The 27985-nt window shown below is 44.3% G+C and overlaps 2 protein-coding genes across 2 annotated transcripts in view; both read left to right on the plus strand.

Annotated features, from left to right (window-relative positions):
* Best2 (bestrophin family protein) overlaps nucleotides 1–8485 on the plus strand; it is a 76481-nt gene extending 67996 nt beyond the window's left edge. Inside the window, exons 6-10 of the mRNA XM_076793145.1 lie at nucleotides 2917–3048; nucleotides 3131–3238; nucleotides 3975–4232; nucleotides 4807–5065; nucleotides 6868–8485. Of these exons, the coding sequence (XP_076649260.1) occupies nucleotides 2917–3048; nucleotides 3131–3238; nucleotides 3975–4232; nucleotides 4807–5065; nucleotides 6868–7916 (1806 nt within the window). The 3' untranslated portion in view covers nucleotides 7917–8485. The remainder of the gene's footprint in view (nucleotides 1–2916; nucleotides 3049–3130; nucleotides 3239–3974; nucleotides 4233–4806; nucleotides 5066–6867) is intronic.
* LOC143357033 (L-lactate dehydrogenase) overlaps nucleotides 1–27985 on the plus strand; it is a 234350-nt gene that overhangs the window by 76886 nt on the left and 129479 nt on the right. The window lies entirely within an intron of this gene.

Genomic DNA, 27985 nt, shown 5'->3' on the forward strand with positions numbered 1-27985 from the left:
TTCGCCGAGTGTGCACTTTAAAAGATGCGACGGGGCTCCTTGAAAAATATCCATCGGTTTTTATACAAAAAATTCGCAAATTTGCATGAACCAATATCGTGTAGCAATGGTTGCCATTTCTGGAGAATCAGCGTTCAAAAGACAGCTTGTATCTCGTACGATTTTTAATATTTTCAGGTGATAAAATTACTGACAATTCTCGAATATATGCTTTATAAGACCTGGTAAATTTCATAGAAAAAAATTCACTAGTTTCTTCACAAAAAATTCAGAAATATGCATAAACTGGCTGTTGATCAACTTTTCATCCATAGCGTGTATCTTCGAAAATTTTTGATATTTTCTGAGTGAAAAAATTGCTGATAATATTCGAATGTATACTTTACAAGACCTGATAATTTTTATGCAGAAAGAATCACGCATTTTTTCACAAAAAATTCGCCAAGTTGTTTCTCAGTTCAGTTTCATTAGCCTTCAAGTCTGTACATTCGTTCCTGTCACTTTTTTAATGAAAAACTTCATTTATCTGCACTTTATAAGGTACACGAGTACTCACACTTCAAGGGCAATGCACATTGCATGTTCAAGCCTGCCTCGCGTTCATCAATTACCCTTTCGAAAATGCAGTTCAGGAACAGAGTATCAATTTCAACAGCCTTTACAAGGGAACGTCGGCGTTCAATGTTGAACTATCGGTCAGTTTTTGTTGCTCGCGGATAAGTTTTGCATAAAGTGTCATTTCCTGGTGGCCTTCGACGAGAAAGGTGCTCTCGTCGACCTTGATACCATTTCATTCAAACCTGTTCGTTGTTACGCACGCCTTGAAAAGAGGAGCCCGTTAAAAAAGACGTGTGTCGAGCCACTGACTCCGTTTGAAATTCCACACCGTTTAAAAGGGTTCTTCTGCCTACGACGTAGCCCGATTGCACCACCCGATTTTTCTGCTGGCTTCACGAAATTCGCCTAACTGCGCTCAGGGTTTCTTTAGACAGCTCTTGCCACGCATTGAAATCGCCGGAGACAAAAATCTTCTGAGCGCTTCGTCCCTAAAAAATTTGAAATTTTTGGCAATTCCTTGGAAAAATATTCAGATCCATTTAGGCAATTGTTCATCAATTTTTTAAATTATATTTACCTAAATTTTTTTACGCATTTTCTTATTTTACCGAATTAAGTGAATGGGCTGAATTAGCAGAGTAGCTATAGAATACTCTTGAAATATGTGGGTCAAAATGGACCCGGTGACCTCCATATAAAGCTAAATGTCGCAGCAGTTGTATTAATTCTCGTTTGATAAGTATTAAATTTGATTTTCCGCTTCCAAAATCGAAATTCACAGATTTTTCAGTTCCCACTGCAATAAATGATCATTTTTCTAGAAACGCGAGGCAAGTCGATGCCGCATAAATTCTCCCGAGTCTCCAAGACCATAATGACCACGAGAGGCATTATGTTTATGGCGCCATTATTGGTTTCTTATCGTCGATCGGTTTTGATGACACTTCCTTCATGCGCAGAAAGTGTACAACAATGGTTCCGAGAATCGAGTCAAATGATGTAACCAAGAGATATGTGCAGCAATAAATTTCTGTTAGTCGATTCTACCGTTTCTCCCACCGCGGTTCTGCAGTGGCGATCATTTGATCGACGAATAACGACGACGATTGTCTCTGTTTAATTGCAACCGGAGAAATCAACGAGCGAATTGCGTGCGGCGAATTGCAATTCGCGAAGGTTCGTCGCACAGGAATCGTTGAGCATTTTTATGGCACGATATTCACTCCCATAATTCTTTTCTTAATCACAATTTTATGCGTCCGCACACGTTTTCGTTTTTGCGTTGCGGTTCTGCAACTTCACAAATCATTGTTTCAGAAACTGCAACGAACGATCAAATTCATAGATATTGTGAAGAATGAAGGAAGTGACAAATATTTCTAACCTCGATTAACAAATAATTAAGCTTTTTAATTTAACAAATTGCTACTTAGAAATGTGAGTTTCGCCAGTAATTTTTTCACTTGAAAATAGTAAACATTGGAGGAGACACATGATCGGAAAACTGATTTTTCTAAATCGTCTTGGGATGACAAATGCTACTTGATACTACTTCGTACATCTTTCTGAATTTCTCGTGGGAAAACCAGTGGATATTTCTTTATGAAAATTACCAGGTCTTATAGGGTATATATTCGACTATTGTTAGTTATTTTGTTACTCAAAAATGTTAACAATTGTGGGAGATACATTTTTCAGTTTGGCAGTGACCACTGCTACTCGGTTCTGGTTCAGGCATATTTCCGAATTTTTCATAAAAAAACTAGTGGATATTTTTCGATAATAATTACCAGGTCTTATAGAGTATATATTCGACAAAAGTCACTATTTTTTTACTGAAAAATATTAAAAAATGTAGGAGATACATTTTAGAGTTTCACAGTGACCACTGTCACTCGGTTCTGGTTCAAGCATATTTCCGAATTTTTCATAAAAAAACTAGTGGATATTTTTCGATAATAATTACCAGGTCTTATAGAGTATATATTCGACAAAAGTCACTATTTCTTTCACTGAACAATATTAAAAATTGTAGAAGATACATTTTAGAGTTTCACAGTGACCACTGTCACTCGGTTCTGGTTCAAGCATATTTCCGAATTTTTTATACAAAAACTAGTGGATCTTTTTCGCTAAAAATTACCAGGTCTTATAAGGTATATATTCGACAATTGTCACGAATTTTTCCGCTGAGAAATAGTGAAAATTGTGGGAGCTACATAATATCGAACAAAAATAGTCACACCCGAGTCTCTTGACAAAAAATGAATTTTCCCAAAAAATTTGCGAGTTGCGAATTGCGAGGATTGAGAGGAATGTGTGGACCAAGATTGACGGTCGCTGATTTGCATTTTGCAGGTAGTCACGCTATCTCTGTACGCGTATTTCTTTTCCGCGTTGCTCGGACGACAGTTCATCGAGCGGACTGACGTCGGAGGCGGAAAGTACGAGGAGCCCGACATGTATTTCCCATTTTTCACGGCGCTGCAGGTGAGAAACAATCTACAGAAACTCGCCTCTCGGTAAAACGATAACCTGTTGTCGGATATCAATCAACCTGTAATCCTTTCAGTTCTGCTTCTACGTGGGCTGGCTGAAAGTCGCCGAGGTGCTGATCAATCCTTTCGGCGAGGACGACGACGACATCGAGCTCAACTGGCTTATCGACCGTCATATTAAGGTAAAGAAAGAAAAAAGAAAAAAAACTCGGAAATCTTTTTTCTTTTCTTCTCCTCGCTACGTCAACAGCTCCGGTAATGGTAATCCTCTGTAATGGGTTATGAATTACTCGGCGATTAAGTCATCTCGTCGAACGGAGGCGCTTCTCTTGAAAGAAATTCAAGGGAAAACGAATCTTTCGGACGTTCATTAATCTTCGATTTGAATAGCCAAACAATTTAGACGGCACTTTTTACTGGACTGTAAACGTTAGCTGTGGACCCGTTTCAAGGTGAATTTATCGCCAGAAAAACATTTATTATAGATTCCACGTGGACAGAGGTCGTCTGTGTGTAGATGAAAGTCGGTACTTGAAATGTGTCACACGTTTTTTAAACAATTTTCTGCGCTGGAATTAATCTACGTTTCAATTTGGCGTTATGTAATCGATAGCGTGCAGTCCTTGTGCTGTGACAGTTTCAAATTAGTGAACTATAAGAAAGTACTTATTAGAAATAAAATTAGTGACGCCTACAGGTCACAGGAAATAATCTTGCAATTTTCTGTCTTTGATCTTTCTAAAATAAATGGTGCTGTATTAATCATATCACAAGGCTGTGATAAAAATTAAATTAGAACGAACACAATTGAAATTTCTTTTGTCCAGAAATGTCACGTAAAAGCGAAACGAATTTTTGTTGGTATCCTATACTTTTTCACGAGGACGTAACGTTGAATTATGGTGATTATGGTGGCAGGCAGGGTACATGATCGTCGACGAGATGCACGAGGAGCACCCAGAATTGCTGAAGGATCAATACTGGGACGAAGTCGTGCCGAAGGATCTACCGTACACCGTAGCCAGCGAACAATATCGGCGCGAGGAGCCGAAAGGATCTGCTGAACACTATAAGGTCAAAGACAGCGACGCTCTTTATGCGAACGTTTTAATCGGCACACAGATCCACAATCACGTTCAACACCGCAAGAACCAGGACGACATGTATGCCGATTACGTAAGTGCGCGTCACGAAATGAACTTGAATTCGTCGATATTCAAATGCCATTCTGCTTTTACACCTATGCACACCCGTTGTTCAATCATTTCTATCAGATCCTGGCATACTGGGCTGAATAAAATGTCATTTCAAACTGCAGATACCTCCTTTCATCTTTTATTGTTCGCGTAATCGTTGAATAGAACATATGGAAGCAGTCTGTACGTTATTTATTGTAATATTTTCTATTAAAGGGTTCTTATTAATTTTTGGGGGACTTTAGATTTGTACAAATGTGAAACGAAGAATTGCAGATAGAGAAATTAAGGGGTTGGTGGATAAAATTGCTAGGGGTGGGTACAATTTTTACACTAAACTGTTCGATAGAAAAATTCAATTGAGGATTAAGTAATTTTTCTCTGTTAAATTATGAACCTTAAAATTTTATTTTTACTGTCTAAAGACGATTTAAAAAATAAAATACAGTTATATGAGCCTGTGGTGTTTCAAGTACCACTTAAAATACTCACTCTTCAGCATTCTCCTCGCGTTCACCAATAAAATTGACAACATTTTAATGGAAATTTCGCAGGAGAGTGTGGACACACCTTTAGTGGAGCGACGAAAAAATTGGCTGCAACGACAAATCACAAGAATGGGCTCGGTTAGAAGCTCTTCAACGACCTACAGCAGCGGGGGTGGTTTCTTGTCGAGAAACCGACACAACAGCGTCTACAGCAGCCCCGAAACAGGTGGTTTACCGCAAACGAACAACCCTAATCTGAAGATGTCGTTCTACGACCGACTGGTCGGTCGTAAAAGCGTTCGAAGCCAACGAATGGGTCGACAAGGCAAGTATCTCAACCAGAATGGTTCATAAATTCTTCCAAGAACGCGGAGAACTAGGTCTGAGATTGAATTCGGTGGTTTCGCCAGCTGGAAGTCGGCAGAAATTGAATTCGGTGGCGGGAACGTGTGAACCGTAATTACAGGCCGCGTTAATTCGCCGTGTGTTCCATAACAACGTTCATTTTCCCGGCGCACTTAAACGATAATGACGCAATTTTACATAATGCGGGCCTCGCAACAGCATCTTCCGCTCGCATAAATTAACCGCGATGATTAGCAGCTTAACTCGCAAAACGATTCCAGCGAAAAATGCTGGAAAAATCCTCGGCGCACCAGGAAAACGATTTTCGGACATTTTTGAACCGGCAGCACAAGGAATTGCTCGGTAAATGAATGATAATTGATAATTCTACCGGCAAACTAGTCAAAATATTCAGAAAACTCTTTTTAGAATTTTGTACAATTTCTAAATCGTAACCAAATTTGAAGATTCTATTTAAAAAAAGTGGAAGAATAATTTCGTCTCCTGCTTAAATCAACTTACCTAAGAAACTGTAACGAAAATTGATATTCGAGTGTAATAAAATAATAATGCCCTCTATGTGTACCTGACGAGTCAAAGTACTAAATGGATATTAGACACAGAAATCAATTTACTGCATTTTTAAAGTCCTTTTGCCAGGTTCACTTATGAATAAAAAATTCAGATTGGAATAATTCTAATTTTTATGGAGTTGGAGGCCCGACGGGCTCACGGTTCGCCATAGCCGGAACCGGGCAGATCGAGGCCGATGATTAAGTTATTCTCGACACCGGGAACAATGATGCTCTAACGATGATTAGGAATTTTTGCGACGCCGTTACTTTTACCGCTAGATGGAACGAGGAAATAGACTCGGAGGAGGACAGGGTCCTCCGATGATCTCGGTATAGAACAGACAACCATACTTAATTGCCCCTGTACTTTTCCCCGTCGGCGGTATTTTCGTTCTGGAATACTCCCGACAGGAGGATCGGGCCGAAGAAAAAGGCACAAGGTCTTAGGAAAGTTTTTTTTCGAGGGGATCGCAATCGCGGAAATTGTTTCGGTTGCACAAGGTCACGATGTTGCGCAACGTTGCTGTACACGCATGAGCGACGAGTCCACGGGTGAAGGGGGGGGGGGGGAAGCGTTCGGGAAACGACCACGACGACTTTCATTGAAAGTTTTTCTCGCGTCGGAACGCGACGGTCGCGGGAACTTTAGACACGTGGAAGATGAGAACTATCTTTTTCTCCCAGGAGACGTTATGTCAGCCGCGTGGTTCGAACGAACGGGGCCTGGGACCGTAAAACAATTACCGATCTCGGAAAAGGTCAAATTAATTTTTACCGAATTTCTATTGTCCGTAAGAACCATATTTTTCTAGAACTACGTTTTAAAAATCGTATAACTTCCATAAACGACTGTTGAAGAATGTTATATATACACATATATGCTTGTAACTGTAAGCTATCGATAAGGTAGAAATCAATGTAATACCTGTCTGACGACATCTGTACAATTATAAACATAATACTGACACGCGTCTGAACAGCGCACACGCGTTGACCTAGTCAGTCGGTCTAGGACCTTCCTACCACAAACACACTTGAAAGTAAGACTACGTTGTTGTATATTCACATCCGCTGCCATATCCATATACCTAATTACAACAAAGAAAACCTGAAGGACTCGCTAATCCTTATTTCAAGCTTCGCCCTATAGGAGCCAACACAACCAATTTCACTGCCCGGATCTAATCGACCTTCTCTCCCTTCGCAGGTACAATGACGAAGCTGAACCCGGTGCCAATCTCCCTGAAGAACAGGCCCCGAATCCCCACGCCGGACGTGACGAAGGAGGTGGTGGACCGGGAGCAACGATTGGCTTTGTCAGCAACAAACGCGGCGAACATCGGGGCAGGTGTCGTTGGCGTGATCCCTGCGAATGGACACTACGCAACGGACCTGCCGGTGGTGCAGGTGGTGCTCTCGCCGATCCAGGAAGCCGAGGGGACGCCGTCGACAGGGAAACCTGGTGCAGCAGCCCTGGCGCAGGCAGTATTATCACCAACCCTAACGAGCGCAGGTCTGGTAGCACCGGTAACATTGACGCCGGTCACGATGAGCCAGTTGACACAGCTGGGACTGGTGACAACGACTTCGGCATCGATGTTGAGGTCAAACACACAGCCGAACGGGGTTCAGGCGACCCTAACCGAGGTGAACAGCAGCGAGGAAGAGGGCTCTGGTAGCAGCAGCAGCAGGAGCGGTAGCATCCAAGAGGAACGATCTACACCTTTGATCGGGGACACTGCCAGTCCTCTGGGGAGCAATGGGAGTTCGCCTACGTTCGGTAGTTACAACGACAGATCCCCTATTCTGATGAACCCTGAGAAACTGAGCTACGTGGTGGCTACGGTTCCAACGCAGGACTCGAAACCAGCTGATCCCAGAGGAAGGAGGTCAGCGTCTTTACCGGGACCCCCTGTGCTCCAGTGCAGGGAGGACAGGAGCATGTCCTTGCCGCATTCCCCGGGTCTTCAGCCTAGGGAAAATCGAGCAGCTTCGGTGTCGAACGGCCACGATCCACCTAACATCGACAGGCTCATGGTGCTCTGCAAACAGGACACACGACCCAGGACCAACAGCATCGGCCACGACCTCTGCAGACCCAATCAGCGGGTCCAGGACACCAGGAAGATCAGCAGCGTGTCCTGCACCAATGCTAGTTTTACCGGGGGGATGGCAACCACGCCCACAACAGCCACCACCGTCATGCCAGCAACGGCACCCGTTGCGAACAGCAAGAGGGGAGAGGTCTACGTCTGACAGGGATCGAGTTAGGGACATTGTAGATCATTTCGCATAGCGTTCGACGCGGTCGTCGAGCGCGAGCTTGCCCGAGACTCAGCTGAGACTCGTCTGAGACTCCGTCCATTGTTGTGATGACGAAGCTGGGACCCTTGAGGGGTGCGAGAGCTTTTCGATGATTGTTCATGTGAGTGAGAGATAGGCCGAGTAGTCACTCGCGTTGTAAATATGGTAAATTATGCGCGGGAGTTTGATAGAGAGATTTATGTTGTTTTTTTTTGTTGGGGGATGATCGGCGAAGATGTTGAGAGACGTTAGGTGTTAGGATGGTTGATTGTTGCAAGAGATGAATGATCGCGGCGATGAAAGGGATTATGCTGTTCCTTGAGCAACAGTGTTTCGTATGTGCAATAGAGATGTGGAGGTGTTATGACACTCTGTCACGTGCTTAGGGTAGACAGCGTGTTATCGACGGAACGAGGGCAAAGGAATGGCGGAAGATTAGGCTTAAATACCGGAAGACTATTAACTGTTTGCGAATGATCTTTTATTGGAGGACTGTTGATATATTTTCCTAGGCTCCGTTTTCTGAAGATACAAATTTAATAAATTTCTGAGAGACTTGCAATCAACGAGATATAATTATTTTGTAAGATGTGGTAACCACTCGAAGTCGCATGTCCAATTTTACTGGAGACGTTGCTGTACTTTTTGCGTTAAAAAATCATCTGTACCGTCCATCGTCTTGATTGTTAGTTGAATGTTAGTAGGACACTTTCTGAAGATACAGTTAAATTTTCGAGTCGATTGGTCCAGTACTTTCTTCTGGATCATGTGAATTGGACACAAAGACGTAGTCAATAACTTTAATACTATGAATTCTAACTCAAAATTGTACACAATCTCAAAGAGTTAGACTATAAAATTCTGTAACAAAAAGTTAATGCCTGCCGCCAAAAAGTATGTCCAAAAATCTGACATTGAGCTCTGCTTAAAATTCAATCAACTGTTTACGCCCAATGGTCTTCCAGTAGCTAAGATTGTTAACTATAGCTAGAAGAATATCTGAAATATCAAATCGAACCGTTCGTAACGCACGCAACAATTTTTCAAATCGACACAGCTCGCGAGCATTTTGCAAAAAAAAAAAAAAAATAAACCATGATCGGCGTACTTTGTTTTTCGCGACAAGTGCGAAAAATCGAAAAGTCAAGCGGCTGTGTTTGTCTGTTTGTGTGTGTGTACATAGATGACGTTCTGTCCTCGCGGGACAGAGCATGACTCGTCGGAAAAATGGACGCCAGCCCGCCAGTCCTAGAACCGTATTTATTCGAGACGGAGAGAACGACGAGCGCGATTCGACACGAGACGCGTTTGCCATATTTGCCATAATCGGGGACGCTCCGCGCAAATCGTCGCGGAACTTGCGGAGAGGGTTGCGCAACAGCTTCTCGAAGCGTTTCGAAATCTCGCCGATTCGGCACGCGATCTTTACGACGTTATCCAACAGCTGTTAGCGACTGTTAAGTAGCTCTCGGCGGGACTCGCGAACCTAATAGCAACGATATCCGAACGAAATACGCTCTTCAAGGACGTCCGAACGTGCAACATCAATTTCCGCTGGGCGCGGGAGAATTGTATTAGACAAATATTCGACACGTATCCGGTCAATTGTAAAATTATCGACGATTCAAAAAATGAGTGTTTGTTTTAATTCGTGGAAAGGATAGCAGAATTATATGTCTAGATTTAACAATGAATTTTTAAGTTGACATACCGCAATAACAATGTAATCAGTGGACTGCTGACATTTATGACGAAAATAGAAAGCAAAACTGTAAATGGACTTAAAGAGTTTAAAAATGTTATTATTTTAAACTCCTTAAAGTTATTAAGCCAAGAAATGAATGTCTGTTTTACTTTGCATAAGAATCCGCAGTCTAATGATCATATCAATACAATTTAATATAATCGGACATGTCACTGCAACTTAAAATGTCCAACTTCGTACAATTTAAGATACGTGTTGAATATTCATCCGAGCATCTCCCCCGCAAACATAATGAAAATCATTGGAACGAATGGACGTCCTCCGAATGATTTAGAGAAATGCGAGAACGCACAGATTACGCCAAAGTCGAAGAACGCGGCTCCTCCGATGTATTCTATGAATACCATCAAAAACACTGCACGAATGAGCAATATCTGAAAAATAATTTCAGTCCATTAAGCTGTGGCCAATCGCAGAGGCGCTATCAATGTAATTCTACTAATAGCTTATTTATAATCAAACGACGGTAAATCACTGTAACTCGAACCGGGTACGTTCCTGCTGGCGCCGCAGTGATTCAGCTACAACTGTCCCTAGATTTTTGTAACAAATTACGCCGGCCGCGTCTTGTGACTTTGTGCACTCTGGATAATGAACCACTATGTTTCCTCCTTCGACCGTGAAGGAGCTTTTATACTTGACGATATTTATACGCGCCGCCGCTCAACAACTTTTCTACTAACTCGGTTTCGTTAGATTATTATAAATAAAACGAGGATGTATATGGAGCGTCGGCTCGCACGTGTACATAGTAGATCGATTAAGTTAAGATTGTCCGGGACGGTGTGTGAGATTACGATGCTCAAACGCTGGCGAGCGAATGGAAAAATGATGAAGAAGAAAAAACAAGATGCTCGTCCGTCGACGGTGGACGCTATTCCTACGAGAAGTGCAAAATATGTAAATAATTACACTTGACTTTTTATTTTGCGTCGCGACGTCGCGACTGCAGGAGAGATCGAATTATCCTCGTGAGAAAGCGTTAGGTTCGCTTTTGAACGCCGGAGAAAGCTTTTCGGAGAGAAAGCTTTTTGAATGACAAGAAACAAAATGGACGCTGCGACAGATCCTGCGAGATCTGTCGTCTCTGTCGTAGAAACGCTGTTTCTTTTTTTTTTTTTCTAAAGAGACAGAGAGTTTTCCACCGACAGTGAACACCGAAATGCAATTAAGTGAATTCTATTCGAGTAAATGATTTTATTTATAGCCTATCGAAGGACGCGCGATCACGTTTGTCGAGTTTTTTGAGATGCGGTAGCGCGTTCGATCCTGTAGATATATTGAACCGGCAGTATTTGTATATAGATTGTATCCCGCCCTCGGTAACAGCATCTACGACATCCTGTTCTAGATAACTATCGGTAAGCAACTGTTTCGGTGCACGCACGCGTTCGCGTGACGCGAAAAAAAATCACTCCTAAGAATAGTACTACGTTATTCTTAATATCTGTAATCTACATTAAAATAAATGTTCGAAAATCGAATGAAATGACTCGTTATTCTCATAATATTCTCAGGTTTATTCTACGTTCGAGAGGGTCTCGGTACCTTGACAGGGACATTGAGAAGTGCAACGGACCAGTAACAGATCAGGATGATGGCGTGCTATAGCAATCGAGGGGAACTTGAAACTTTGTCAGAAGTAATACTAGATCGTCTACAAGGCCACTTAGATCCTATAAAATCGATATGGAACGCATAAATCCAACAGAAAAGGCGCTCGATGAAAATGGCATTTAGGGTTTTAGAGCTCCAGTAAAAAGGATACATTACAGACTCGATAGAAAGGGTATTGGTCCCTCGGAGATCATTCTAGACTATAGTAGATCCTATAAATCCGACGTGGGAGACACGGTTGACTGTAATTTACACTCAGGAGACTATAGATCCTTATCCTAGATCCTGTGGACTACACTGTGTCCGATAAAATTGACACAGACACTTCCTGTGGAGCCTACAGATCCTTCCACAATGATTTCAGACTTCAGGGATCTTTGGGATTCCTAATTTAACGCTAAACTGATAAAGTATTTGCTCTAATTAATTCCTGTTGCCTTCTAGAATCTACAATTTATTTAACGACTCCTCACGAGAACATCTTTACATTGTAAGACAATTGTAAAACGTCGAATCTTGTGGTACAACTTCCAACGCTAATTAAATGAGAGCTTTTAGGTTTAGAGCGTCTAGTCGCATTAGTATCGAGACCTTTTTGACGAGGGTACGGATAGCCGGGCCTGTACCGTAGCTGGGAGCTGAGAACATCCTGGTTAGCCGAGACGCGGATGATCAAAGGAAGGCGTTCAGGATGATTTGACGCGGCGGACGGTGTTGTTCGGAGCATTTTGTGGGAATAGACGCGTTACCGCAGCGAACTGTTAGCCTAGATTACGGCGACCGGCGGAATTACATGCGCCACTTGAAAGGCCACGCCCAGGTTGATGGTCTCCGTGAAAGATATTCGTCGCCCCGGCAATTTCTCGGATCTCGCCTCCGGCGGGAAAATGTTATTCCTCTCGCGGGAGAGAGAGCGAGAGAGAGAGAGAGAGAGAGACCTCTCGTTTCGCAACGCGGGAACGTTTCAAAGCGTCTCGGCTCTCTGTTCGCGGAACAAATGGGAGTGGTCCGTATATTCGCCCCCGTTATCCGTATTATAGCGCGGGAATATGTATGAGGACTTTAAACATTTACTAGACACGCTTGTCAAAAACCGGCGGCCCGTCTGTCGTACGTCCGCGCCAGTCACAGGAGGATCACGCTGACGCGTTATCAATTAGAGCGGCGGTCCCATCGTGGCCTGGAATTCTACGGCATTCGTGTGTATGCAGTCCTGTTCAATTACTTAGCGCCTAATGCGCGCTTGGGAATAGCATTGAATGCTGGAATGTTGCGTTACGAAAATATTCCACATGAATTTATTTTATATCTCTACAGTGGGCGATTATATTTTGTTTCCACTTCGAGAGAGAAAGGAACTAGGGAGCTAGGGGACTGGACCAGGTGGTTGGGGACCTAGGGAAGGGAACAAAGATCTAGGGAAGGAGCTAGGGTAGGGAGGAAGGGATTTGGGAAGGTAGAGAGGACCTAGGGTAGGGAGGAAGAGACTGGAAGGGGTGGGGATTGATCTAGGGAAGGGAGGAAGAGACTAGGAAGGGGTGGAGATTGATCTAGGGAAGGGAGGAAGAGACTAGGAGGGTGGGGCAGGATCTAGGGAAGGGAGGAAGAGACTAGATTAGGTGGGGAGGATCTAGGGAAGGGAAGAAGATACTAGGAAGGTAGTGCAGGATCTAGGGAAGGGAGGAAGAGACTAGACTAGGTGGAGAGGAACCTAGGGAAAGGACTGAGGTAGGGAGGAAGGGATTTGGGAAGGTGAAAAGGTGTCTAGAGAAGGGAGGAAGGAGCTAGGGACGGGGGAAAGAGAGTAGAAGGGGTGGGGATTGATCTAGGGAAGGGAGGAAGGGACTAGGAAAGTGGGGCATGATCTAGGGAAGGAAGGAAGAGACTAGGAAGCTGCGGCAGGATCTAGGGAAGGGAGGGAGAGACTAGACTAGGTGGAGAGGAACCTAGGGTAAGGACTAGGGTAGGGAGGAAGGGATTTGGGAAGGTGGAAAGATATCTAGAGCAGGGAGGAAGGGGCTAGGGAAGGGAGGAAGAGGCTAGGAAAGACAGGAAGGACCTGGGGAAGGGAGGAAGAGACTAGAAGGGGTGGGGATTGATCTAGGGAAGGAAGGAAGAGACTAGGAAGCTGCGGCAGGATCTAGGGAAGGGAGGGAGAGACTAGACTAGGTGGAGAGGAACCTAGGGTAAGGACTAGGGTAGGGAGGAAGGGATTTGGGAAGGTGGAAAGATATCTAGAGCAGGAAGGAAGGGGCTAGGGAAGACAGGAAGGACCTGGGGAAGGGAGGAAGAGGCTAGAAGGGGTGGGGGTTGATCTAGGGAAGGGAGGAAGACACTAGGAAGGTGGGGCAGGATCTAGGGAAGGGAGGAAGAGACTAGACTAGAGAAGGAACTAGGAAGGGATTTGGGAGGATTGAAAGGTATCTAGGGAAGGAAGAAAGGGACTAGAGTTACGGAGAATAGACCTTCTCGGAGCCTCCCCGTTATCCATTACGTTCTTTTAAAATCACCGGAATTACTTCCTACAACTGAAACAGGTAAATCACTTTTCTCGGGATTTTCGACAGTATCGATAATTCAGCGTATCGCAGACAGATAAAAAAAATTCCCCGGGCACAGCATCCTGCTTGGATGATCTCTCGCCAGCGCCTCCGCGATCGCCACGATAACCTGTCTCCTCCTCGTCGAAATAAATCATCGGCCATAGAAAATCAACATTCGACTCGTTCAAATATAATTCACTGGCATTTCCTGCTGCGAACAAGCAAACCGCCACGCCCGTTTATCTCATCAAATTACACACTTTCGGAACCGGACAGGATCGCGAGGATCCGCGGCTCTCGGCGCCGGCTCCTCCGCGGACTCTCGTCTCCGCGCGCACATAATAAATCATTATGCGTCTCACGGATTATCAGATTGGCCGCGGCCGCTTACGTGATGGGTGGCACACGGCTCGTTATCAGCTACAGCATGTGTTTGCACTCACGGCCGTGTGGCGGGGAGCCGTTTTCTTTTGCCTCTGCTACTTCTTGCCAGTTTCATATATTCGCCACCTCCTCCTCTTCCTCCTGTTCGGCTCGCGGCTTTATCGCTCTTCTCCGGCCGGCTACCGGGACACCTAATCACGCCCCGAAGTGACTACAATTTTCAAATAAAAGATCCTAGATTAGAGATTTATTTTACCTCTCAATTTTGCTTCCTCACCTCCTTCGCTTCGTCGTTTCTCACATTTTAATTCTGCGATCGGAGGGACTCCATTGTGAACACCATCATCCATGAGCGACCCCATTAGAAGCGAAATAATTTCATTGAAATTGAGAAATTCTTTTTCTCTTTCTCAAGCTCGCTTTATTTCGGAACTTTCTCCCCCAGCTGACACATTTGTACGAAATCGATCGGGAAATAAATTCCCCGGGAAAATTCGGAGAAATTTCGTGGAAAGCGAGGTTTAACTCGGCGCACACTTGGCCGATAAGCTCGAATTTCGTTCCCGATGCTGACACGAAGGCTGCGAACCGGATCCGGTTTTCTCCTCTCGCTACCACCCCGCCGCATTCCTCGATATTGTGAACGTTAATGAAGATCGACGGTCCTGATAATGATAACGAGAACGTCGATAATGTCGACCGCGTTTCGACTCCTCACGATAGGACGACAAACGTCCCGATCGAAATGTTTCTTCCGTTCTCAGCACTCTCTCTTTCTCTCTCTCTCTCTCTCGCTCTCGCGTTTTCCCCTTTAAGTGGACGTTCACTTAACGCGCCGGTAAAAATCTACGCAATAAAGTCTGATTAAAAGGAACGCGAATCCGAGATAACGGAAACAAATTGGGGAGATACGCTGGTACATTTATCGCCGGGACGTTCGAGAGATAAACGGACGTTTTATAAAACGCTTTACGGCGTCCCGATGCATTCGTCATTATCGCGTTGGATTCACTTTGTTGCGCGAACTCCGGCCCGTTCCTCGTCGTTTCTTTCTCGCTCGGGGCCGACGGTAATTAATTTCCCGGGGAATTGAATTATTTCGCGTAACAGCAATTTGTTTGCCGGACGGCTGGAATGCTGGAGAATTTGTTTCTCGTTATGATTTCATTCCTCGGGAAGAACGGATGCTCGATGTTTCTGGTGTGTTTGCGCTGTGTTTGGCGGCGTGGAATGCGATCGAACGGGTTGTCGCGATTGTTGCGCCGATTCGAGTGGCGACGGTGTTGTTTCAGTATGGTTGAACATTCTGTCTGTCTCCTGGTTATCTATTTTTCACGTTTTGAAATTACATTTCAATATTTCTTACTTCTTTTTACCAGAAGGAATTTTTTAATTGAACGAACTCTAATTGACAATTTTTAAAATGCAAGGGCAAGTCCACACCGAGATCAATTAAAGACATTTCTTTATTTTTACCAGAAGGAATTTTCCAATTGGACAGACTTGAAATTGATGTTATGATGATTATCATTACACTGTGGATTGTTTTTTTTTTTTTTAACCGAAGAAAGACACTTCCGTACCTATTAATGTTTTCTGTCCGGTTCTAGAAATGTTCCAGTTGATTGTGCAATTTATTACTTGGTTCGAGTGTACATAAAACAGTCCATAAAAATAAGAAATAGCACAGAGTCGCAGTCCAGTAATAACTGAACGAAGATCTCGACGCGACTGTATTACCATCGAGCTGGCACCGGTGACTTCAATGCGTGGTAAGTAGTTACGGACAGGTTTAGAAGCGTTAAACCGCAAGCTTATCTCACTTACGCGACGCAGATGGAAATAATAACCTCTCGAACAAGTTGTCGAAGAAAAAGTCTCACCGGTGATGCGGATTAATGAGTCGAATTACGGAGACTGTCTCCCGCAAGTGGTAAACTCTTCTGCGCTGCACTGCTGATTGAAAATCAATCATTAACAGTTGGGAAACATTAAAAGTGTTATAAGTGAAACATTAAAGATGAGAAAAATGAAAAATGAAGGAAATTAATTACTGTAGAACGTGTAATGCATTGAAATTTTTATGTACCTCCAAAAAATGGTCACAAGTAGAAATTTCAACGTCCGCCAAGAAATAATGAAAAATTGAAATTCTGACGTGTCCAAAAGGATAATTTGTTCAAAGACGGGGCTGGAGAGAACCAATTTCGAAAAGGGAGCCGAGAGGTAAAAAATGTTGGGAAACCAGGGTCTAGGTAGTGCTGCTGTCAGCTAAATAAGGGTGACACGGTGATCACCGGGCTGGAAGGAAAAATGAGTCTCGCGCCCGTGCAAGATCGCAATCGCGAGAGTGTGTCCAAGTTCGAAACGGTGGTCCGGCATGGTTGCAAAGCGTGTCGCCACGTCTCTTGTGCGTGGGTCGGCGATTGCAGCCGTTGGTCCCGCGACTTAACGATTTCCAGCGACGAGCTACGAACTCGAGGAAGGCCGAACACGGTCTCTCAGGATTTCACGGATGTCGTGACACCGGCTGGAATACCTTCCTGGCTCTCTCTCTTCCCTCTAACAATGAAAAACCTTCCTCGCGCTCAAACAATACAAAATTGTCGAACCACCTCACAGAATCCTCTAAAACAACGTCAATGTTCCGTGCAAGGTTCTACAAAATTTGCAATTTCGTCAAACTCCCTATTGATATAGAATTTTTGAGAGTGATCCAAATTTTTCCGAACCCATTCATTTTATTTCTGTTAAAAATGACGTTACAATTGACACACTGAGAAAACCGCGAATTAATTTGTGCACCGAAATAAAAATGAGAGGGTACCATACGAAACAGTCTAAATTGCAGAAGCATCTCTTCAAAATTAATACTGTGCCCTCTCGTTTTTATCATATCAGGTACAAACATCGTCGCTCACGTTAGGCATAAAATTCCCGGGGTAATCAAGCAAGGCTTCGCCGAGCGTTGACGAGGTAGACAGATGTTGATTAGCTACAATGCGGTTAATTTGCCGCAGAAACGACCGCCGCGCCGGTTCTCGATAAATAAATCGTAATAAATTAATGGCGTGGGTAGCGCATAATTGGTCTCGGATGCTTCTAAGATACTTCGCGCAGATTTTTCCAACCGGTGATGACTTATTAACGGCTAATAAATCTCCCGACGAGGTTCTCTCCGACCACCCGCAACCGCTTGTCACTTCCTGATCGATTCGAACCGACCAATTACCAGGTGATACTCTGATCTCTGTCCAGGTAACCCTCGTTCAGGCTATCCTCCCACCCCGGAACCAATCGTAATTTCATCGGTGGTCCCGCTAGCCGGTTGCATAACGTCGACTTTGTATGCAGAACCTCTGTGTGCATAGATATTTTCTGGCCAGAGGAAGAGACGGGGCGCCGCGCCAGCGAGCGAGCGAGATCTTCGGATAGGATCTAGACTACGGTGGATCGTTTAAGAGGATGCCCGAGCGAAATCAAAGGGCCCATTTTCTAGGAGAAACGATAGGCCCCGGCTGCAGACCACGACGACGATGGAATCGGCTCATGGACGGCTTTTTCAGACGTAATGTCAGTGGTTAGGGACCCCGGTATGGCAGCGAACTGCTCTCTCTCTCGCTTTTGCGGTCGAAGATGCGATGGTGGGCGTGGGAATCGTAGAAACGGCCGGGGCACGCTCGTGCGACGTGTTCTCCACCTTCGATTCTTTCAAGTTTCAGGATCCAGATGGATCCCGCACCGTGATCCAGAAGATGGCCGGCTGATTGCCCGACGCCGCACGATCGACGCCCACGTCCCCTCCGATGAACGACCGATCGAAACCGTTCGCTCTAGTCGAAGGAAATTATTATTACCGCGTGGATCGGTACTGTGAAGCGTCCTCTTAATGTGGAGGAAAGATTAGAAACGGTTTTAAAAGGGGGTGGATTGCGGAAGCGATTTTTTCATGGATTTGTTAATTTTATATTGCGTAGACATCAGCAGTTCAGGACTAAAATATAGATGTGATTGTTGCCGGGGAATTTTATAATATTATAAGTGATGGTTTTGAGGGTCATGGATGAAGGGTTTGGAGGATTATGCGACGTTCGGCAGACAGATCATCTGGTTTTCCGCGAGTCTACCCTTTACGGTACCCGCTCGTTACTGCGCGTGCACGTGAAACTGGAGACGCGTGCACGAGCACCGCCAACCATAAAAGCGTATCTCGGAAATGCAGGAACCGTGGAGCAGTGGGATTCTCTTAGAGGGCCACGTTGATCGTTTCTCATGCTCAACTTCATTTATCCCCTTCTCCTCCTCCTCCTCCTCCTCCTTCTTCTTCTTCTTCTTCTTCTTCTTCTTCTTCTCATCGTACTCCTATAGTTTAATCCGAGGGATCGGTTAGCCTACGATTGACGCCTACGACGTCCAGTTCCAACGAGTCGGAGATTACTCGTTGCCTTACCACTTTAGCTCAACTTCCGAATAAATCCAAGATTTAAGGCGCCTTTCCAATGAACGTCGATGAACAGACTGTTCAGACACGTTCCCAAGACAGTCGAACTGGTTTTAGTTTTATTTGAAACAATGTGCGAAGTGTGCAGCGATTGCAGTAGATTCTGCATTTTATGCAAGTACTGCAGCTATGATTCTTTTAACTCTTAATGTGGAAGGATTGACGAATTTTTGGCGCGACTTTAAAGACTCGAGACTCGACTTGAGTCTGGTGAAGACTCAAGACTTGACTTGAGACGTTGGCTTGGTTCCAGTGAAGGCTCAAGACTGGACTTGACACTACTGAAGGTTCAAGACTTGACTTGACTCTAAGGAAGACTTGACTTGACTCGTTGGCTTGGTTCTAGTGAAGACTCAAGACTAGATTTGATTCTACTGAAGATTCAAGACTTGACTTGACTCCAAAGAAGACTTGACTTGAGTCGTTGGCTGAATTCTAATGAAGACTGAAGACTTGATTTCATTCTACTGAAGATTCGAGACTTGACTTGACTCCAAAGAAGACTTGACTTGAGTCGTTGGCTGAATTCTAATGAAGACTCAAGACTTGATTTCATTCTACTCAAGATTCAAGACTTGACGTGCCTCCAAAGAAGATTCAAGATTGACTTGACACTACTGAAGGTTCAAGATTTGACTCAACTCCAATGAAGATACAAGTCTTGACTTGACTCCAAACAAGATTGAACATTTAACTTGACTCCAATGGAGATTCAAGACTAGACTTGACTCAAAGGAAGATTCAAGGCTAGACTTGACTCAAAGGAAGATTCAAGGCTAGACTTGACTCAAAGGAAGATTCAAGACATGACTCAAAGGAAGATTCAAGACATGACTCAAAGGAAGATGCAAGACTTGACTCAACTCCAACGAAGATAAAAGTCTTGACTTGACTCCAAAGAAGATTCAAGACTTGACTTGACTCCAATGGAGACTCAAGACTTGACTCAGCTCCAATGAAGAGTCAAGAGTTGACTTGATCCATAGACCTGATTCTAAATAGGATTCAAGACTTGGATAGATTCTTTGGCTCGATTCTGATAATCATTGAAGGCTTGACATGATTCTTTCAGTTGATTCTAATGAACATCGAAGACCTGGATCGACTTTTTGGCTTGATCGCAATGAAGATTGAAGACACATGCTCTAATGAAGATTCAAGAAGAGCGACTCTGCTTATCTGGATCAGTGACTTCATTAACAAACAGTGATATTATTAGCGCGTCGTTTTAATCCACCGGCCGGAATATTGCCGGATGTTCCCCGGACAGTAATGTATGATAGAAAGTTATAAAACGAAAGCTGAAAGAGTGAAGAATGATCTGGAGCAGCGCGAGTAGGACAGGATTCCGTGGACACGGGGCTAAGTCGTGTAATCGCGGACGTAACGCGTGAGTAATACGCATCTGCGTGTCATCCGACGCCGAACGAATTTATCTACGACTGTTTAATAAATTGACTTATTTTTGACAGACGAATGAGAGACGTTTCGAATCGTAAACAATTTAAGAATAGAGACGAGACAGTTGCGGTTCCTCTTTTGATTTTTATCTCAGGTTTTATCTGGGACACCCTGTACATTTGCCAGCAGAAAGAATCGGAGAGATGAAGCAGACGAGACGACTCGGTCTGGACACCGGGATATTTTATGGGCCACCATAATGCGCGTTAAACGCCCAAACGCGTTTATTGTTGGTGCTTGCGAAACGAATTTATTCCGGTTGCCCACCTGCCAGACACGGGATTGCAGTCAGTGTGACTCGACGGTACTGAAATAGCTCGATATTACGTTCAACGGACCTTATGCTGAACAATTATCTCTGCGATAACAATCCTAATCAACGACTCCATCTCTAGAACTCTAAAAATCAGCAGCAAGACCGGAGAAATGGAATTTCGTAAAAATCGAGGGACGCCGAGGAAAAGGCGAACAGAGCACAGGGGTTGAAGATAGTGATTCCTCCGACAACTATGAAGAAGCGATCGGTCAACTCCCACCACGGGGCGCATCGTAGCACTCGGGGGGAAAAAAAAGAGTATCTTCGCTAGATACTCGATACGCGGCCGCGCTTCGTAAATCTTCGGTCGTTCTCAGGCCGGGAGAGCGAAGAAACTGTTGGGCACCGGCAATAAATGGACTGGACGAACGTACCGATCTTTTACAGATGTATACCTACTATAAAGCTCGGGGAAGAGAAGGTACCTACGGCCCTACGTGTCCTGCGCGCGAGGTCGTATAATCGCGCTGGTCGCGACGTGTTCGCTTGATTCACGACACCCCGGAAGCGAAGTGACTGCGATACGAAATGCCATGACACCAGACAGTCGGCATCTCCGTGCCTCCTATAAGACCCCATAAATCACTGACAACAAAGCGACTGTTCGAGCGTTAAAGCCTTCTACCCCCATCGCTCCGGGCTTTTCCACCGCGTTTCCGGTGTCCTGGAATTGTCTCACCTACTCGGTCAATCCCGCCGCACTTGTGCTCCTCCATTTTGCTCGTACCGTTTCCCAGAATTCCCTTTTTAGCCCCTCGGTCCACGATTTCTGTCTTACGATAATTAACACTTTGAACGCCAAACTAGAAACCCGAAAAATTCCATAAAATCAAAGTAAGTTATTTAATGAAATAAAAATTACAAAACATTAAATGTACGATACTGAGTAATCCTCGAACTTTCTTGCATGTTACAGATCCGAATTAAGTTTAGTACAATGAATATATCAACGTAAAAATTCATTTAAAAACCCGCACAAATAATTCCGTCAGCCACATATGGCTGACGTGGCGTTCAACGTGTTAAATGGACCAATGGAAAAATTAATTTAATCAAAATGACAGTCTGCAGTGCCGATGAAATTATATTTGCTTTGGAAATATGGTTAGAATTTAGTGTAGCTGTATTTTTATTCACTTTTTCATAGTATGAATTATTGTCAATATTGTTCCCGACAATTTCCTGTCTTTGTGTAGTTATTTTAATTATACTTTTTCAATTCCGGCCCGAATTGCGACTGAAAACAGAAAGCAAGGTGGGCATTTTTCCGGCGGTTTTTACTCCGCGATGTGGAAACGACCGGCCATATTTGGCCGGGGAGGCGGCCATTGGACGTCCCCGCGGCCGCTGATGATCCTCTATGGTGCTCGAACGGTGTCAAATGGTTGTTCGCGAGGCAAAAAAAAAAAAAAAGAGAAAAAGAATCGCGGCGCGGTTCGCAACCCGTAATCACCGCGCGCAATTCCGCCGTTGCCGCGCTCCTCGGCTAGAAAACTGTGTAATGTGATAATTTGAAATTGTTAGCCGAGATTGGCGGCGGCGGTTTACACGCCTGTAGGCGGTTTTCACACCTGTATCATCCCGCGGTTATCTATTCCGCGGCGGGGCTTCTTATGCAAAAGTTGTAATCACAACGCCTCGCGCCTCGGTAATCGGTTTTCCCAAGGAATCGGTAACGTTCGAGCATTGTTCCGGCGTTTACGAGAGACCGTTCAACCCGTCGCCCGGCCAGATAATACTCCCAACTTATGGCTCCCTTTGAGGGCCAGATATCCATCGGGAGCGGGAATCGTCCGACTGTGAACGGAGCAAAACGAAACGAAACGAAACGGAACGGAGCTTGCACCGCAAACTGCGCACCGGAAATCGTTTCGAAGCCGCTAAACAACGGGCGATATCGGCGAGAGGCCCGGCCTATCTGGCTACGAACTATGCGTCTTATCGCCTCCATTCGAGGAACTACAATAATCATACACTTGGCGCGCGAGCATCCTCGCGTTTCCGTCTTGGGAGCGCCGAGCTGGAGCGTCGAACCGTCCGCCATTGATTCGGAACGCTGGAAAATATGCTGAACGTTGGCGACTACTATGCTGGGAAGCTGGAGCATTTTCATACCTTTTGGAACCCCTTTTTTTCTGAAAAAATTCTGTGAAGTCGAAGCGAATAGTTTCAGAGTCACGGGAACCGTCAAAATGGCAGGTTCCGAATTTTTTGAATCACAATTATCGAGAATCTGAACACGTATCTAAATTAATATTATCTCTATCAGCAAAACTCTTCCACGCTACAGCAACAGTATATTTATTCAGATCTCGTCCATGGAAATAACCTTATTGAATAATTCCCCACGAACGCGTGTTCGCATAATCGTACACCGGAGAATTCTGGTTCGAAGAACGAGTTTTTCGTGCCCCCGTAGTTCCAGTGTTTTCGCTGTAAAAACCCGTGCATTTAGTATGCAAGAACTAGATATATCTCCCCGGAGCCGAACCAGTTACCGGAGGAAGCGCGATCGAGGAGCAGCTCGAAATCGTAATTGGAATTTTCTTTCATAAACGCGAGCAAGATTAATCGTGCGAGAGGCGGTCGGAGATCCTCGGGATCAGCTCGGCCGGATCACGTGGGAGGGATTTTAATGGGTGCATCGCGCTAGGATAATTAATTCGTGCCTCCTCGGTGGGAATTTCGAGTGACTAAAATCGACTATAGGACGGAACAAAACTCGAACCGAAGTCAAGAACGGTCTAAAAAATTTGAAATAAAATTCTCCGCGGAATTTCTCGCGGTGTTCCGCTCTAAAGTAATAAAATAATGGAGGGGGAATATTTCAGCGATCCAAGGTGGACGGTAATAAGACTCGAGTCGAATGAAATTGTTTTTGGACGATCCGAGCGAGCAAGATTAATCGTGTGAGAGGCGGCTGAAGATCCTGAAGGGGGAACAGACCGGCTGGATCACGTAGGAGGGTTTTAATGGGTGCATCGCGCTAGGACAATTAATTCAAGCCTCCCCGGGTGGGAGAAGGTGAGAAGATTCTTCGATCTTTGTTGGTCTCGGTGTCTGCACCCGGATAATAATATTCGCGGTGTGGCCCTTTCGTAGCCGCAGGTGGTAGAACGTACGAAAGGGCTATGGCTATCTGCTTCTTCTCATTCTCTCTCCCTCTCTCTCTCTCCCTCTCTTTCTTATTTCTCTTGCCTTCCTGCATGAGCCGCCTCTCCTGAACACCTTGAAAAGAAAAGCTCGGCGCGCCTCGATTGCATAATGCAAGGCGGGTCCGTGGCTCCGTCAGCCAGTTTATCGGCCTGTCAGGTATATATACCTGGTTGACAGATGTTGCCACGGGGACCGGGGAGGGTGCCGGACCCGCGACATACGTTCCTGTGGTGCCCTTCCTCTTCCCTTTTCCCTTCTTGTTCGCCCGTGTTGCCCTTTCGACGCTTGCGCTCGGTTCGCCGCATGCGAGCACGTCGGACTTGCCGAAAACAATTTAATTCGACGAAAGCAAATCGGCCACCAAGAATGATTTAATTCGTGAAATGAAAGTTAGTTAATTCGATGTCATGAAAAGGACTTGATTCGCCGATTCATTGATTATTGCCGAAAACGATTTAATACGGTGGATTAATTCGTTTAATTCATCGGGATATAAGTCGGGATTGCTGGAAATGATTCAACCCTTAGCACTCGAATGGCGATCCTAAGGCGTCACTAAAAATTGCTGTGTCATTATTTGTTACATTATTCAATTTGTTTGTATTTAATGAATTACTAAACGTTTCGGTGTTGCGCGAGTAAATTGCACCGTTTTCGTATGATTAACATGAGTAAAAAATATATAGAAATATTCTAGGTCGGAAGAAATGTTTCGTTTTGGAGTTAGAATAGCTTCGAGTGCAAAAGGTTAACCCTTTGCACTCGAGTGGTGACTCTGGAGCACCACTAAAAATTGTTGTGGCATTATTTCAAAGAAATTACAAAAAATATTACAAAATATTTGTTACATTACAAAGTTTGTGTTTAACAGATTACTAAACGTTTAAATATTATATGTAGAGGTCGGATCGGTTTCGTATGATTAAAATGAAAATATTCTAAGACGGAAGAAAAATTTAGTTTTAGAATTAAAATAGCTTCGAGTGCAACAGATTAATTCATGAAGGATGAAGATACATACATTGGGGCTATTAAAAACGATTTAATGGTATTTTAAAAATTCTTGCACAAGGAGTCTCAACAAGATATATGTTTCAGGTATATTTTAAAAGTATTCTGAAAATTGTAGCGCATAAATTCTTCCAGAGAGGCTCTCAGAAAGCCACGTTTAGTTCTCGGTTACAAAGAAAATGGAGTCCGCAGATAAAAAGACTCCCACATACCTTGGAAGCGTTAGAGAATTGGACGCTGCTTAACGAAAATGAAGGAGCTCGGTAACGAGCACTTTTGCATACTCCCCGTCAGAATAGGAATGTGCCTGGCGAAATAAAGCGTCCCATATATTGCAGGACTATGGAGTCCGACCGTTTCGACTGGACAGCGTTCATCGGGATCGTAGGATCCACCTGGGCTTTATCTCGTCCCGCTCGCCTCGAATCTCTATCATTTCTCCGCGAAGTTCATCCCACGAGAACTAATAGGATTAAGATACGGCTGATCGCGATGCTCGTGCGGTGTTCCTTAATACGTTCGCTTGTTCTTGGGCGTCTACGAGACCTCGTTGCGAAATCGCCCCGGCAAATTATACCCTCGCCGAAGATTATAGAAGTATCTTGCTTTGAATGCGGCGGGAGAGAGAGAAGCCTAACCCGGTCGCGAACAATATAAAAAAAAAAGAAAACAATAAAAGAGAAGGAAAAAGCTAGCGCGCCGTCGCGCCGGCGATCTCGAACTTATGGTCGCCAGAGCCTGTGCTCTTGATTGGATTATGGTTTCAAGGAAAAGAGTCTATTATCGTTCGAAAGGGGTTTATTCCCGAACAAAGTCCGATCCTTTTATTTCTCGCGGAGTTTCGCTGCTCGTCCGACAATTACGTGTTATAAGAAACCCGGCGTTTCGATTTTTGATGAAGTCATTCGGCTCTCTTTTGCCCGGCGGACAACGAGCACAAATCGACCAGCATCCAATTAAGAAAATAATTAATTTCGATGGAAAAACGATAAGACCGATCGCGCGGATATATTTAGATTATAATAATGCCGGTTTTCGAGCGGTTCGTTTTGCCGTGCGTTCTTAAATAACCCTCGGAGATTTTTCCGATTCCTACGATCGACATGAAATTGTTCGAGTTAGGGTGCTCGTCGTGGCGTTCCCTTTGCATAATGGAATTTGCAAGCAGCACGCCCGGTAGTCCCTTGTCCTATTTTCGCGATTCTCTTCTTCCCTTCCGTTGTTATCACGACCACTTGCGAACTCGCTTTCACGAAACCGCACCGGGCACCGGGCATCAGCTCCGGAGCTGACCATGCACTCGGTGGCTTCGCATAAATGCGACTATTCTCAAAATATACAATTTTTGCGACCCTAAGTGATAGTATTTATTCAGATTTTTACCGATTTTTATTACAGTATATGCCCACGGAATTGAATTCGTCGAACAATTCTCAAATTAAAATATTGACGAAGTAAATGAAGAAATACCGGTCATTTTGACCCATTTTGAAAACCCCAAATGTTCCCAAAAATGTTGAAGAAACTTCACATTCGCAGTTGTCAACACAGCAGCGAAAATTCGTGTGCAAAAGTTTTGTTGGGTCACGAGGGACCCCAGTGTAGTATAGCAGGGATAACGCCGAAGGGGTGATGCGTGGCTCCCTTTAGATGACCGTTGTTTATTAACTTTTTAAAGTTTATTCTTAATGTTGTTTTATTTAGATCCATTGATCATGTTGCATTCGATTAAATAAGCTATCAATTTAAATTGAAAGCCAGGGATATGGGATACACAATATGTTCGAGAGGCTAGGTCAACATGGACCCGGGAGAAGCTATCCAAGTCTTAATCGAAAGTAATAATTTTATTTTCCATGCAGGAATCGATAAAGATTGCATTAAAGAGCAGGATAAAACTGTAGAGTCGTATAATTAATCGGTCATATAATTACGTGCACTCATATTGTATTATTTATATTAATTATATGATTGATATATGACATTATGAAATTATATGTATTATTCAGACGTAATATATTCATATTCATATTATAATTATACGTATTATATTCAGACGTAATTAGTTGCGATCACATATGAATTTATAAGACAATCTGAAGGTAATCGAAAATGGAAAACAAACTTGCTTTCTAAATCAGCAATCAAATATTTTAATATTAAAATATACATGCTGTGATTAATCTATGATCTATTGTTCGAATTACGCATGCCAAGTGAACAACCTAGAATAAAACAAAATCATTTCTCTAGTTATCTATGGACTTTCAAATTGCTCGTAACAAAACGTAAAACACTTTCCAATAATTGCACAGTGCATGTAAAATTCCCAATTACGAGCATCGATACGTCCAAAATAAATTTTACACACCCCTCGGCAGACTCCACTAAACTGTTAGAAGCTATTAATTATTTCTAACGAGCACGCCAGTCTAAAATTAGCCGGCGCGAGCAACCCCGCGGAGTTCCTTATCGCGTCCGATTTAATTACAGATTTAATCGCTCTGTCGTGAAATTAGTCCTTAAAAATCCGGCTTCCCATAAAGTCCGTGGCGATATCGTGACCGGCGTTAAACTTCATTAAAGTCTTGATTTTACCGAGTTCAGGCTAGACGGGGCCATAAACGCGCGAACTTCGCCGAGCTCGCGAAAACTCGAGGGAGGGTGGGGAGTGGGGGGACGATTGTTTAAAAATTCGCGGTCCGGGGAGGATTCGTCAGACGGTAAATGGCGTCCATTAAAAAGCCGAACGAAGGTGGGCCGGCGTGCAACAGGTCTTCGCTTTATCCGGCAGTAAGCGAGCGCTGTCGTTTACGACGCGGGGTATAGGTATAGTAATCGCGCGAGAGGCTCCGGTGCAGGTTCGCCCTCGCGTGTGCAAGGACCACGCTCTCCCGTGTGTATGCGCTCTTCTGCAAGGTAAGGTTAGGTTAATAAACGTAATGCGACGCCGCGGCCGGTGTGCAACGTTGCCGATGCACCCACCCCCAACGTTGCGCCGAGGCTGAAACGGCGGGGGCGGAAGGGCGGGAGAGATACATACCCGGTGGACCGATTTTTCTCGTAGCCAAGCCCTTCAAGGTCGACTCTACGCTCGATACCCGATCGAAAATTGTAGTAATCGAGGTTCTTTCGCGAACTGTTTCCATCCAGACTGCAGGAGCCGTGCGTCGAGAACCTTGTTATTAAAAATTCCCGGCTTCTTGTCACTTTTTTGGATTTTTAACGTGATTACAGGAATTTCAAGGACGATTTTTGTCGACGCTT

The sequence above is a fragment of the Halictus rubicundus genome, chromosome 9, assembly GCF_050948215.1.
Source record: "Halictus rubicundus isolate RS-2024b chromosome 9, iyHalRubi1_principal, whole genome shotgun sequence".
NCBI lineage: Eukaryota > Metazoa > Arthropoda > Insecta > Hymenoptera > Halictidae > Halictus > Halictus rubicundus.